Source organism: Malus sylvestris, chromosome 15, assembly GCF_916048215.2.
Source record: "Malus sylvestris chromosome 15, drMalSylv7.2, whole genome shotgun sequence".
In the NCBI taxonomy this organism is placed as follows: domain Eukaryota; kingdom Viridiplantae; phylum Streptophyta; class Magnoliopsida; order Rosales; family Rosaceae; genus Malus; species Malus sylvestris.
The window spans coordinates 149358-162730 of NC_062274.1; the positions used below are offsets into that span (position 1 = coordinate 149358).

Genomic DNA, 13373 nt, shown 5'->3' on the forward strand with positions numbered 1-13373 from the left:
CTTGACTAGCTTCAAAAACCTAACAAGATCAAACGAACGCGTCTTAAATATTTATTTCAGATGTGGCACGAAGCAGAGTGTCAGCAACAAAACTGTTTCGTCTCGTCTCGAATGGTGGGCTATAGCATAAGAAGTGTTTGAGTTTTTTAACATTAAAAATACTAATTAGTTGGGCTACTGTATCACCTTTTTATTATCCTAATCCATTTAACTAATGAAAAACTTGAAAAGAAAAGCTAAGAAAACTTTCTTAAAAGTGTAATTTTTCATAGACTATCTGTCACCTCACAGTTTAATATCAATTATTATGCTAACATTATAAAACATTTGCTAAAAATATGAGATGACATAGAGTTCATAAAGAATCCACTTTGAAAGAGTCACCTTAACATTTCTTTAAGTTTACGTCCTAAGTTTGCTTTTAAAGAATATAAAACGGTAAAAGTATTTTAAATAGGAGTGTTTTGGTAGGGTTACTGTACAAAAACTCTCATACCAAACTTTTGGAATGACAAATTTATTATCATTACCATACCAAAATTTTGATATGTTAAAAAATTCGGATGATATAGTATGGTAATGGTAATTATCACTTTGATTTGGACTACTTATTTTGGGCTAAAATTTGACTTTTTCAACCGAATTCAAGGCTTGAACATTTGCTTTTTCTTTTTTTATGGCTTTACATATACGGTCAGGGGCGGATCCACAGTGGGGTCGTCGGGGTCGCACGACCCCTTGGAAACCATGGAAACAACCTTGAAGCTCCCATACGCGACCTCTTGGAGCTGGGGTCGTCGGGGTCGGAGTCGCACGCCAAGTGTTCGACAAAAATCCTGAACGAAGCTCGGCACTGCAGGAAGAGGAAGAAGAAGTTGCGCGCTTCTTTTTTTTCAAAACATACGGGCAAAACGGCGTCGTTTTGGCCCAGGTCTGAACAAAAAACAAATGCCCAGCGTGTCCTGGGCAGGTCTGAACAAAAAAAAAATACCCAATGTGTCCTATCAGCCCTATTTTACACAGATCCGAATCCCTTCTTTCTAAAACCCCCAAATTTCTTTTGTTTTCTCCTCCTCCTCCAACCCTAATTCATATTTATTTTGATTATGTTGGTGGTTTGTTTATATTGTGAGTATTTATTTTGAATATTTTGTATATGTAGAATATATTTAATTTAATTGAAATTCAATTCATATTTATTTTGATTATATTGATGATTTGTTTATATTGTGAGTTTTTATTTTCATTATTTTTTATATGTAGAATGCAAGATGAGATATTTAATTTAATTGAAATCCAATTCATATTTATTTTGATTATGTTGATGGTTTGTTTATATTGTGAGTATTTATTTTGAATATTTTGTATATGTATAATATATTTAATTTAATTGAAATTCAATTCATATTTATTTTGATTATATTGATGATTTGTTTATATTGTGAGTTTTTTCATTTTAACACCAATTATTTTGTTAAAAATTATTAAAAAAATTTAGTATTGTTCCATGCACAGATTAATTCGACACTGCACCAAACGCCCGACTAATGTAGTTAGTACTATCCGACGACTATTTATCATATCCGACTGAAATAGTCAGTACAGTCCGAAGTACCAAACGAGGCTAAAAAAAAATTTCGCGCTGCGCGCGCTATGACCCCACAAACATTATTTCCTGGATCCGCCACTGTATACGGTGGCCTAAAGTGGAAACCAAAATAGAATCCTTGCGATGAGAAACCACAGGCAACAAGCACAGGCACAGAGGCAACAAGCACACCAACACCAATTCCTTTAGAGAGTGGGAGAGAGTGTCAAAGAGGGAAAGTGTGGAATGAAAGAGGCAATGAAGGGTTTTTTTTTTTTTTTTTTTTTTTTTTTCTTTTCTAAATATTGTATAATTATATATATATATATATATTTTTTATTTGTTGGTACGGCACGGTAATACCATCGGTAATAGTATCGAATACTAATGATGTATCAAAAATGTTTGATTCGGTACAATACCATATCATTACCAATTGGCATAAAATCAGTATGGAACGATTGACATGGAAATTTGGCAATATATTTCACCCCTAAATTCTTATTTTTCTTTTCGAACAACGATATTATCTACACTAAGAGAGAGGGGAGCGAACCTAGCCTCACAATGGGCTCGCTTTTAAAAATAATCGAATCTAAGACTTCCACCTCTAATTTTAAATGCTAAAAATTAATCACTTTAACCAACGCTAAAAAAATGAATAGTTTAATTGATGAGTTGAGGGACTCAAATTGTAGTAATGATTCTTCCAACATAACTCATTTTGACAAAATTCTGACAAAGTTGACGAAAACGACCATAGCTACACATTTTTTATGAGTTGAGGGACCAATGGTAATTAATTTTTAGTTGAAGAACTATTGCTCCAATTGGATTAAAGTTGATGGATCATTACTTCAATTTGATTAAAATTGAGGAACTATTGTTATAATTTAGTCAAAATTAAATTAAGCATACTATTATATAATTTTGTGCAAGCACCAAAAATAAAAAAATTGAGCATTGCTTTCGTGGTAACCCACCTACCCAATAATTTCGGAGGCAGATTGTCTACCCCTGTTATGGTGCCATTCTTATTTCCTTGAATCACGGTTAAGCCATTTTAAATTTTTTTATTAAATTTTTAATAAAAATAATAAGATAAAAAATAATAAAAGTATAAAATGTTGACGGAAGGGAGACCATAATTTCAGGCTCCGCCGTTGGAGAGACAGTAGTCTACTCTATCGTAGTGCCAGGTGCCAGACTGCCAACCCCCACACCCCAAGCCATTGCACGACCTCAAGTCTCAGCCTCTGCTGGCGGTGGGAGGGCGGTGGTGCGCGGTGGTCGACCTGTTTCGTAATTCATTCTTCCAGATTCCAACCCCAAAACCCACACAAAGCAAAATCAAATAAAACAGAGAGGAGAGTGTTTGAGTCAAAGAGACCCGCCGTGCCACTTGTACTGTACCAATGGCTTTTCATTTCCAGCGCCGCCGCCTCCACTACTACCACCGCTTTCGCTTTCTTCTTCCCCTCATTTCGGCCATATCCGGAGCCCTTCTCGTCCTCTTCGCTCTTCTCTTGGTTCTTGCTCCTTCCCCTCTCGATGTCAATAACCTCCATCAACCGCGTCATTCTTCTACGGTACACTCTCCCTCCCGCATTTTCTTCTTATTCACAATTAACAATTCGTATGATTGGATTCGTATCCTAATTTCCTCTTTTCCTTCTAGTTCGATGTTGCCGTGGACGACGATGCCGTTTCTGCACGGCTTACTGTCTTTCGTGTTCCAGTTAGGGGCTTTTCTCTTTCCTTCTCAATTTCGGATGTCAACCTTAATGTAATGTTAGGTTTTGTTTGGATCTTTACGGCTTCACTTTACTTGTTCAAAATCAGAGCGGTGGAGGGAGATTGGATCGTGATATTTGGAGCTCCAGGAATTCCAAATTCTACTATGGATGCAGCAATGGCACCAAGAAATTTCCAAGTCTGTTTCCTTTTCCAGTTTGCATTTCATTTAGTATACCCCACTCTATAAGATTTCGTAATTGATTGACCAAAATTATGCATTGTTGCTGCCTACTTGTGGTTTCTGTTATATGTTTGTTTCATATGGTTTTCGTAAAATGACACTTCCGTTTGTGTTCACAATGACATTGGTGTTTAGAATTTCATCCTGAATAGCTGTATTGTTCATATTTGCAGATGTTGATGAAATTACGCGTCCTAATAGGTACTTGGCGATTGCAACCAGTGGAGGCTTGAATCAACAAAGAACTGGGGTAACTTACGATTTTACTTTTGTTTATCTTCTGCAGCATTATAGTCATAGTTACTGCATTGATGTTTCCTTGAGGATGTCTGAGAGGATACTTGATTCCACCCTAACTCTGACAGTTCAACTGATGCATAACCAGGGTAAAAACATAAAGGGGTTAAAATATAGACTAAAGCCTCATTTGGCAGCTCGGACTGTACAGTTCGGATTAGTCGGGCACTTGGTACTGTGTCGGATTAATCTGTGCGTCGGATAATTTGTTGAACTATAATAATTTTCTAAAAAAATTTCACCATATAATCGTTGTTGAAATGAAAAAGGGGAGAAAAAAAAAAAAAGCCACAAACCAAGAAAATTCAGAGGACTTTGTTTTCTATTATTCCTCAATTTTTTTGGAGAGGAAATGCACACAGAGGACTTCGTTTTTTATTTCAACAAACCAAGAATACTCATCGGAGAGAAAATTGGGGCTGACTGTGATTTTGGGCATTGGGCTGGGGAAGGGCATTGACGGAATCCGATTTGGAGAAGGAGGGGAAGAGCCAAGTGGTGCCTCCAGATATCAGCCAAATACGCTGGATCGACAATGCCCAACAACCACGATGTTGTCCCTGCGTGACTTCCTTCGAAGGCGGACAGGAATACAGGGTTGTACTCGGCTTTTGAGATGGCAGATTCCTCAGCTTCCTCTGCCCCTCTTCTCTGTACAACCCTGTGGAACGTGCCGTTTGGCCGCCGTTCTCCACTCATCTCTCTCTCACTCTCTTCCTTGTTCCTCTGTGTGCTTTCCGCCGGATGAGACGGGAAATTGCCCGGCGATTGATTGCAGAGGAGTGGCAGCCGAGGTGGAGAACTCGTCGAGGAACTGCTCGAAGGCCCAATCTAAGAAATCGTTAGGGGCGGCCTCTTGGTCGCATTTGTGCTTCTTGATTATATAGTATTTGTATAGTATTTTTCGCTTTTAGTGGGGAACTTACTTTACCTATAACTTTGGTAGATAACAGATGCTGTTGTAGCAGCTCGTATACTGAATGCTAGTCTTGTTGTTCCAAAGTTGGACCAGAAATCTTTCTGGAAGGATGCAAGGTCAGTCCTTGAATCATATCTATGCTGCCATATTTACATGCAATCCAGATTTTGTAATCGCATGGACATGTCTCAATCAATTGTTTTCTTTTGCAGTAACTTTTCAGAGATTTTTGATGTTGATTGGTTTATATCATTTCTGTCAAAAGATGTTAAAATCATAAAACAGCTTCCAAGGAAGGGAGTTAACATGTGGACGCCATCCACTATGCGTGTTCCAAGGAAGTGTAGTGAAAGATGTTATCAAAATCGTGTATTACCTGTTCTTTTGAAAAGGCATGTAAGTTTTCAGTTCTCTTAAGCTTCTAATTCTTGTAGAATGTAGAAACTTCTTTTCCTTTGTAAGTTGCATCAGTACTGCCTTCTCCTTTGCTTACTTTTGTATCCTGCAGTTTGTTTGCCAACTGTTAATTTTGAAATACATGATATTTCCATATTTCATGCACTTACATTTTATCCAGTGCCCAATCTTGTGGACCAAATGGTTCTTGTCTGAAAATCTCGTGGTCAGACATTTTGTTTCGCTAAGAATTTTATTGCATTTGAAATAAAAACAATATATTCAGGCTCGCAAGCACATGAGCCAAGCCCCAGGTTTGGACTCGTTTACTAAATATGTATAAGTTTAGCTTTGATCATGGCTCTAGTGAATGATTTGATCCCTTAATGGATGGCACTGCTTGTTTGCATCCCTAGATACGTCTTCTTGAATTATCTTTCTACAAGTATACATAATTTATGGAAAAGGCACTTATTAGTTTTCATTCTGTGACAGGCTATTCAGCTCAACAAGTTTGATTACAGACTTTCAAACAGGTTGAATACAGATCTGCAAAAATTAAGATGTAGAGTCAACTACCATGCTTTAAAGTTTACTGACCCAATACAGAAAATGGCCAAAAAGTTGGTTCATCAAATGAGGATGAGAAGCAAGCATTATATTGCATTGCACCTGAGGTAATTTTATCCATCTTTTTTTACTTTTTATGTTTAGAACAACCATTTAACTAGCGTTATTGCCCTGTCTTTCTTGCGTATTTAGACTGAGCCATAAAATTGCAGGTAGAACCTTGTTCCAATGATCGTAATCATCATATATCTGTGTACATTAGTATACCTGCTTTCCATATCTAGTTGATACATTTACAGAAACACGCATACAAGTGCGTGTTCATGAGTAGACTAACACAACCCCCCAGATTCCTTCGCACGGGCAACTAATAGGTTGCGCCCATATTAGAAACAAGATTCTGCAAATTCGAAGGCTTACTTGTCAAGTTGTTTCTTGATGCAATTAAATGTTTACTGTTACAGGTATGAACCTGATATGCTTGCATTCTCAGGATGTTATTATGGTGGAGGAGACAAGGAAAGGAAAGAATTGGGTGCCATACAAAAGAGGTGGAAGACTTTACATGTAAGGATTAAGTGATGTTCTTTTGGCTTTATGTCATCTTATGTCCCCTGAATCAACTACTGAGAGTACATTGATTAAAACCCGACCTTTGTTTTTTTATTTTAATAAATGTGCAAGCGCAAGTTGTGTGTGCACTTATGTTTATTTAGTAAAGCCAAGGAGGTGTATATCAAGTATAAGGTGTGTATTGAGACTTTAGTCTCTTATCAAGTATGAGGTGTGTATCGAGTCTATTTATATCCCATTGCTCTGTATCTATAAGATGTATTTTGGATGGAGTTGCAGATTAGCAATCCTGATAAGCCAAGGAGGCATGGGAGGTGTCCACTTACTCCAGAAGAAGTTGGTCTTATGTTGAGAGCACTGGGTTATGGCAGCGATGTTCACATCTATGTGGCATCAGGGGAAGTCTATGGAGGAGAAGAAACATTGGCACCCCTTAAGGCACTATTCCCCAACTTTTATTCGAAAGAGACAATAGCAACCAAGGAGGAATTGGAACCATTTTATTCATTTTCTTCTCGCATGGCAGCACTTGACTTCATAGTTTGTGATGAGAGTGATGTCTTTGTCACCAACAACAATGGCAATATGGCCAAAATATTAGCCGGACGAAGGTGTGCTGTCTTTCTTTCCTATCTTCATTTCTCTTCTCATCTTATTCTTCCCCCCCTGCCTGCTTAGTTTTCACATCTTTTATTTGTTGCAGGAGATATTTTGGACATAAGCCCACTATTCGTCCAAATGCTAAAAAACTCTACCGGTTGTTCCTAAGCAAAGAGAACATGACCTGGGGAGCTTTTGCTTCTAATGTTCGTACTTATCAGAGAGGCTTTATGGGTGAGCCGAATGAAGTGAGGCCAGGCAGGGGTGGTTTTCATGAGAACCCATATACCTGCATATGTGAAGATTCTCAGGCCAAGGCCAAGAGGGATGTAGGACCTAGAAAATATGGTAGGAGTAGTAACATAACAGGAAAAGACGAAGTAGATTTTGATGCCCAAAACGTGGAAGATGATCCAGAAGGGCCTGATACTGATGAGGATGAGTATCAAAGTGCCCCCTTGGACAATGATTTGTTTAACAGAAGAGGCGTGGATTATGATGCTGTCAACTCCGAGGAACCTGAATTGGAGGAGATGCTTTCAGACTAGACGGTTCTATCTTGACCCTTGCTAATAGCTGTCAACTGCATTTAACTGATTCTTATACGCAATTTCTTCATATTTCCCCCCTCAAATTTTTCAAGCTCTAGACGAAAGTTTTGGATACAATTCCTCCGATATCTACTGTATATAAAACTAAGAGGATAGATAATGTGCATCCCACATGTATGAACACCGGCACAAGGTTCATTGGAGGGCAGCAAACTGATTTTCGACTTGTGAAACACTCTGGGCAATGCGATGGCTGGCATCCATAAGTGACCTGAGTGGATGATGGATTTTCAGAAAGCAACGAGTCGGAAACGGGTTATGTGGGCTGAAGCAGAGAATGGGTGTCGTAACCATGGATGGCTTGAGCCTTGAGACTTATTCATACTAGGGATTTTTGAGCGACTCACAAGAGGTTAAATGTTTAGCTTCTCCTCCCTTCAAGTCACCTGAGATGTCACAGAGGTGCGGGGATGGGGTGGGTTCATTCTTATACGGATGTTTTTACCAAATTGAGAGACGGACGGCAGCTGTAAATAAAATTTAGACTTGACCAATCAAAAATTCCGAATTAACTTCCGGGACTTGCTAGCATTTTCTATATATGTGATTCCATTTTGCAACCTAGAAATTCATATTGCCCTTAATTCGCATGCAAATGTCACGATTTTATATTCAAAATCTCCATTAAGAATTCAATTTCTATCTATTATTCAATTTTGGGACTTAGAAAATTCATAAAAAATACTTGTGAAGGTCAACTTGCAAAATTTCTATCTATTATTCAATTTCATATCATTTTTGTACTCCCTCAACTTGTAAAATTTATAGTTGGGACTTTTCAAAGACTATCGAATCACTTGAGGCAAGAACACTTTAAATACTAGAAATCTACGTCGGGACTGGTATGGATGAAGTACGATGCAGCTCCCCAAATCAATAGTGCGAAAAAAGTAGCAGCAGTCACCTAAACTCAAATCTCAAAACTCAAACTAGTGGCAACTGAAAGAATGAATCAAATGAAGACTAAAATGTCCGTTACAAACGACCGGTTTCAGCCAATATAATTGGACTTCGATCAATATTCTAAACTAGACCACCTAATTTTGGTCACCTTTCATTGTGGAGAAAATTCTTCTGGTGGTTCATCAACTGAAGGTGACGATGATCCAAAATCAAGGGCAGGGTAGACGCCAGGTGGCCTTTCTCGAGGTTTAATTGACAGCAATTGGCTAGAGTCACCAACGACATCTGCCCACCCGTAATGCGGCTCAGCCCTTCATCAAAAAGTGAAAGATCAAAATTACTTTTACAGTACGAGCAATACCAGAAGATGTAATCTAAATTATTTAAATTTGGTTCCCCTGAAATCCTTTTTGACTGCTTCAACATACTATATGCAGACAGAACCAGAACCAACTCCAGACTCTTACTCGTAATAGGTCTCCTCATCCACAACAATATCCCAGCTTTCCCCTGTCGTGCTTTTCCCATATTTGTGCACCTTACTGCAAAGAGAGGGCAAGTTAACTTGTCAAAGAAAAACCAGAACAATAGATGACAATGCAGTTCGGCAAATTTATTTCCTTCCGTACCCATTTCCAAAGTGCTCTTCTCCCCATGTCCTTGACCAACCTAGACATGAGAGAACAAAAACAGAGTTACATCAGATTAAACTATTGAAAAGTTGAATGAACATGGAGATCTGAATAATTGGAACATATTCAAGACATTGTATATGTTTGCCGCATGGTATACTAGTTACCCAAGGAAACAACTAAAGGCAAACAAATTTTGTGTTAATCATAGTTCAAGGTGCTTGCACATACGTTCACCACTTGGAGATACATGCCATGTCTCCCCTTGTCGCGAACCTATTCCAGCAAAGAACTTCTCTTCCCACTTGTCTCCCCATTTGGTTCCAAGTTCAGTCTCAGCCCATTTATCAGTCCTGAAAATTATACGTCCAGCGTATATCAACAACTAGATACTTTTTAGCTGCTGTATTGTTCCTCATGCTTTTAACTGTAAATGGCCAAAATGATGATACCAGATGACAAACGAATTTCTGAATTTAAGAGGAAGGTGAAACAATGAAGACTTTTTTTTTTGTTTTAATATGAACAGATGAAGAAGTAAATCAAGTCAGTTAGAAAAAACCATTTGAGAACAGATCCCCTTCCATCATAATGCTCTCCCCACTTCTCCCACCAAGACTGCTCATTAAGTCTACCATATTTGTGTGCTCCTTTCTCGGTCCAGCCTTTAGCATCATATTTCTCCCACCTGCATCCAAATTATAGGTAAAAACTGTCAATGCATTTTATCTATTTCATCAGTTATTTCGTGCATTATAATGTGAATAAAAATTGAATTAACAACAAACCGTACTTTAGCTTACCATTTCTCATACCATCCAGCATTTTCCGAGCCTGATTTTGCTTGTTTCTGTGCACTTCTCTCAATCCTTGCTAAATTACTGTGCTTACAAAGTTGCAGCATTAATTTATATTGGGAAAACAATGAAGCAAGGAGAAGGTCAAGAACTACAAATTTTAAAAAGTTCTATAACTACCGCATACTTAGTAAGGGTTAAAAGTAATTCTCTAAAACTTAATCAAATAGAGATAAAATAAAGACCTCCATTCATCTTGATGAATAACTTCTTGCCATGTTTCCCACCACGAATCCCCTTCAGCATTTCTACCAGATTTCTCCACACCTATGAAAAGATAATAGATGCGAATTATGCATCCCTATCCGTACCCATACCCATGATACAGTAGTGAAATTAGTTGAAAGACTAGTGACTGTAAAAGTATACAGGACAGAACACTGTCTTTAAAAACAGATATTGATTAATTAATCCAGTATGTAGTGAATGATTGCCGCTCAATGCCCTTTGATATTTGTGCAAGTTTGCCACAGCAGTGGGAAGTGTTGAGTTAAAAAATTTCTAGGAACAAGGATGAATACTGAACCTACAAAGACTTGTGCCGACAAGTTTACTTATTAGAAGACCTTAAAGGTTTTATATCACAGCAAAAACCTTATTTTCCATCTATAAAAATGAATGTGTTGCTTTGTTTACGTCGAGTTACTCTGAGGATTGTGGTTTTATTCAGGAAAATGAAGAATCTAAGATATCTAATTCATTGAAATTACATAGTGACGGGCATGGTTAGTGATATCCAGCAGTTGAAGATGAAGAGAAGGAAGAAGTATACCTAGCTCTTTGTATCCAGTCCAGTCACTTTTCTCCCACCACTGTCAATGAGATCAACAAATCCAATTAAATGCATCCACCTGGGATGATACTCAACGGGGTTATAAAGACAAGTCAATGCAGCAAGGGACTTAGAATATGAGGCTAATTTACGGGTAGAAGGATGTCCAAGTCCCCCTCTACTTGTTTAAGGCTTTTGAGTATGAAATATAAGGCGCCTTGGTAGTACAATCCTAGAACTCAGTGATAATTATCACTAAAGTAAACAAAATGACAGTGAAGAAGGATAGTCAAGTCATACATGGCAGAGTTAAAAATGCAAAATAATTATGATAAATTCTGATATATACCGTTTCTTTCCATTGTGAAGAAGCGTCGTGGGAGGTACCACCCATCCTTGTCCACCTACATCTGTAGCCATTGTTGCCAAGGTCCTCGCCACTTTCGCGGTACCAAGTAGTGCCATCTTCATTGGTGCCAGACTCATTTACATTTTCGTTTAACAAGCTGATGCCCCACTCCTTCTCATTGGCAATGCCAGTATCTATCAAAAATACCAAACACCACAATAATTCTCAATGATAAATCAAATATGTTACTAATTACCTACCAATACCATCCATGAAGCCAATGATGGTATATTACCATCTTAAAGTAAGTAGAATGATTGATAGAATAACCTCTTTTCGGAGGACTGTCGCGAGATTGTGGACCAGAGTTTCTTGGGGTACAGCGAGGGTAGTATTTCTCTTGTTTGGACAGGAAGCGAGATCTGCAGTAAAATACAAAAGAGCCAAATAATTATAAACACCAAAAGCCAACTAGTTTAAACCCTAAAACAATACCAGACAAACAAGAGAATGGAATTGAAATATTCCTTGGTAAATTGCAAATTCTAATGCAACGTACTGAGCAGGAGAAGAAGAGGAAGACGAAGCAAAGAAGGGCAATGCGGCGGAGACTGGGACTCCAGCAGCTCTCTGAGCCCTTTTCTTGGAATCGAAGCGCCACTCTTCCGCCTTGTCGAGGCTCTTTCCGGAGCGGATCGGAACGACGGAGTCGGAGCAGCAGCAAGTGATTCGAGTGACTGCGGGTGGGTCAGCCATGGGAAGGCTAAGTCTTCTCCTCCGCTTTCTGATATCCCGCAGGCGGGCGGCATTAGTAGCAGTAGAAGGGAGGGGGTGGGGATCGAAAGCGAGGCGGAGGCGGGTGAGCTTGAAATCAGGCGGAGAAGCGAAGCCTCTGGAAGTGGCCGCCATTGCGCTTACAAAAATGCCATCCGAATGAATCCCAAGCGGAGGAGACGGAGACGGAGACTGAGAGACTAGTCTTTCTCTCTCTCTATGGGTTTGGGTTTTGGTTTAATTAAATTAATTAATTAATGAGGGTGGGAGTAGTGATGGGTTACTGGTTAATATGTAAAGAAAGAAATAAGGGAAGGGAAGGGAAGGGAAGAAGGGAGGGGGAGAGAGGGGGGCCAATGAGAGCAACAGAGAGAATTTCGGGCGAATCTTTGTTTAGCGACATTTGAAAGTTGACTGATTGAATGAGGCAGAAGAACAAACAAGGAAGGAGGAGGGAATCGGAAGGCCTCGCCACTTTCTATTCTCTTCTCTTTTCTGTGAATCAACCTTCCCCCGCCTTCTCCTTCTCCCTCTCCCTTGTTGACGTGAGAGAGATAGAAAGACGGTGGAGTAATGATGTGGTGGGTGTGAGTTTGTAACACGAGAAATTGAGGATAAACTCTGAAAATTGGAGAAATTTGGCAAGTTGAGATTATTCGGGTGGAAGTGAGTGAGATCGGTGCGTCGGTGGTTGGTTGGATGCAAGTGCGACGCAATCGGGCATGCCTTCCGTATCCAATCCCCAGATTTTATCATACCACCGTTGCACGTAACTGGACTGGACTGGACCCCACTTCCATTCTTTTCCTCTGTTTTGTGTTTCTCTCCACCATGGCTCTCTCTACCGCTGCCACGTGTTGCAGACTGAGCCGTCGCTTCGTTCTCTTCCACATGTCTTCGGTCCTTCGAAATTAACCAGCTATGCTACTTCCAATCCACTGCTTCAATTGAGAAAGCTGATCCAAAACCCTATGTTCCTTCCTCATTGTTAAAATAAAATTTCTAACAACACAACGGTCAAAGCTTGTTCCGAATGGACACCATCTACAGGACTTTGAATGTCCAACACATTTGTCACATGCTTGGTGAATTCGAAACTCATCCTTTTGGGGGCAAGTTTGTTACTATTTTACAACTAAAGTTCACAAAAGAGTTGACATTTTGTTTGTTGCAAGTAATCAAATAAAAGATATATGCAATTATAAGTTAGTTTATTCAAAAGAATGTGGTTCAAAAACATGATCAATCTTCTCCCACAATAACTGTTTCAAAAAGAAAATTAATTTAACACATTATTTCTAACCTCATACAAACCCCTCTAATTTTGTAGTCGTTAGACTGACTGATTACTCTAAAATCAACGATCAAGATTAAGGTAAAAGTGTTGAAATCGATACTAATAAATAAGTGCATTATTTCAGGTCAATTATTTATAGATTTTGTTAAGGAATTGGTTTAAAAAAAATAAAAAAAAATCTACTTACTGTTCATTTTAATGAAAAACCACATTTTTACTCTAGTCAAACCTGATACTATTCACTTTACCTTTTATTT

The 13373-nt window shown here is 38.7% G+C and overlaps 2 protein-coding genes across 2 annotated transcripts; one reads left to right on the forward strand and one right to left on the reverse strand.

Annotated features, from left to right (window-relative positions):
• Nucleotides 1-2740: 2740 nt before the first annotated feature.
• On the forward strand, nucleotides 2741-8275 carry LOC126603230 (O-fucosyltransferase 16-like). Its single transcript, XM_050270010.1, has 10 exons — nucleotides 2741-3177; nucleotides 3267-3326; nucleotides 3431-3521; nucleotides 3740-3816; nucleotides 4810-4898; nucleotides 4995-5178; nucleotides 5674-5855; nucleotides 6213-6315; nucleotides 6601-6932; nucleotides 7025-8275. The coding sequence occupies exons 1-10, from the start codon at nucleotides 3004-3006 to the stop codon at nucleotides 7467-7469; spliced, it is 1737 nt and encodes a 578-aa protein (XP_050125967.1). The 5' UTR covers nucleotides 2741-3003; the 3' UTR covers nucleotides 7470-8275.
• LOC126603231 (uncharacterized) lies at nucleotides 8232-12571 on the reverse strand. Its single transcript, XM_050270011.1, has 11 exons — nucleotides 11605-12571; nucleotides 11376-11467; nucleotides 11046-11239; nucleotides 10697-10736; nucleotides 10110-10191; nucleotides 9871-9948; nucleotides 9630-9755; nucleotides 9299-9420; nucleotides 9065-9104; nucleotides 8903-8977; nucleotides 8232-8746 (listed from the first exon to the last, which is right to left on the reverse strand). The coding sequence occupies exons 1-11, from the start codon at nucleotides 11952-11954 to the stop codon at nucleotides 8587-8589; spliced, it is 1359 nt and encodes a 452-aa protein (XP_050125968.1). The 5' UTR covers nucleotides 11955-12571; the 3' UTR covers nucleotides 8232-8586.
• Nucleotides 12572-13373: the final 802 nt, after the last annotated feature.

Bases quoted from the DNA above. Each gene is read 5' to 3' on its own strand.
- LOC126603231 (XM_050270011.1), bottom strand. From the start codon at position 11,954: ATGGCGGCCACTTCCAGAGGCTTCGCTTCTCCGCCTGATTTCAAGCTC. The intron at 11,240-11,375 runs GTTATTCTATCA...TATTTTTGATAG, and splicing joins CGACAGTCCTCCGAAAAGAG to ATACTGGCATTGCCAATGAG. The intron at 9,756-9,870 runs GTAAGCTAAAGT...ATTTGGATGCAG, and splicing joins GCTGGATGGTATGAGAAATG to GTGGGAGAAATATGATGCTA.
- LOC126603230 (XM_050270010.1), top strand. From the start codon at position 3,004: ATGGCTTTTCATTTCCAGCGCCGCCGCCTCCACTACTACCACCGCTTT. The intron at 4,899-4,994 runs GTCAGTCCTTGA...TTTCTTTTGCAG, and splicing joins TCTTTCTGGAAGGATGCAAG to TAACTTTTCAGAGATTTTTG. The intron at 5,179-5,673 runs GTAAGTTTTCAG...ATTCTGTGACAG, and splicing joins CTGTTCTTTTGAAAAGGCAT to GCTATTCAGCTCAACAAGTT.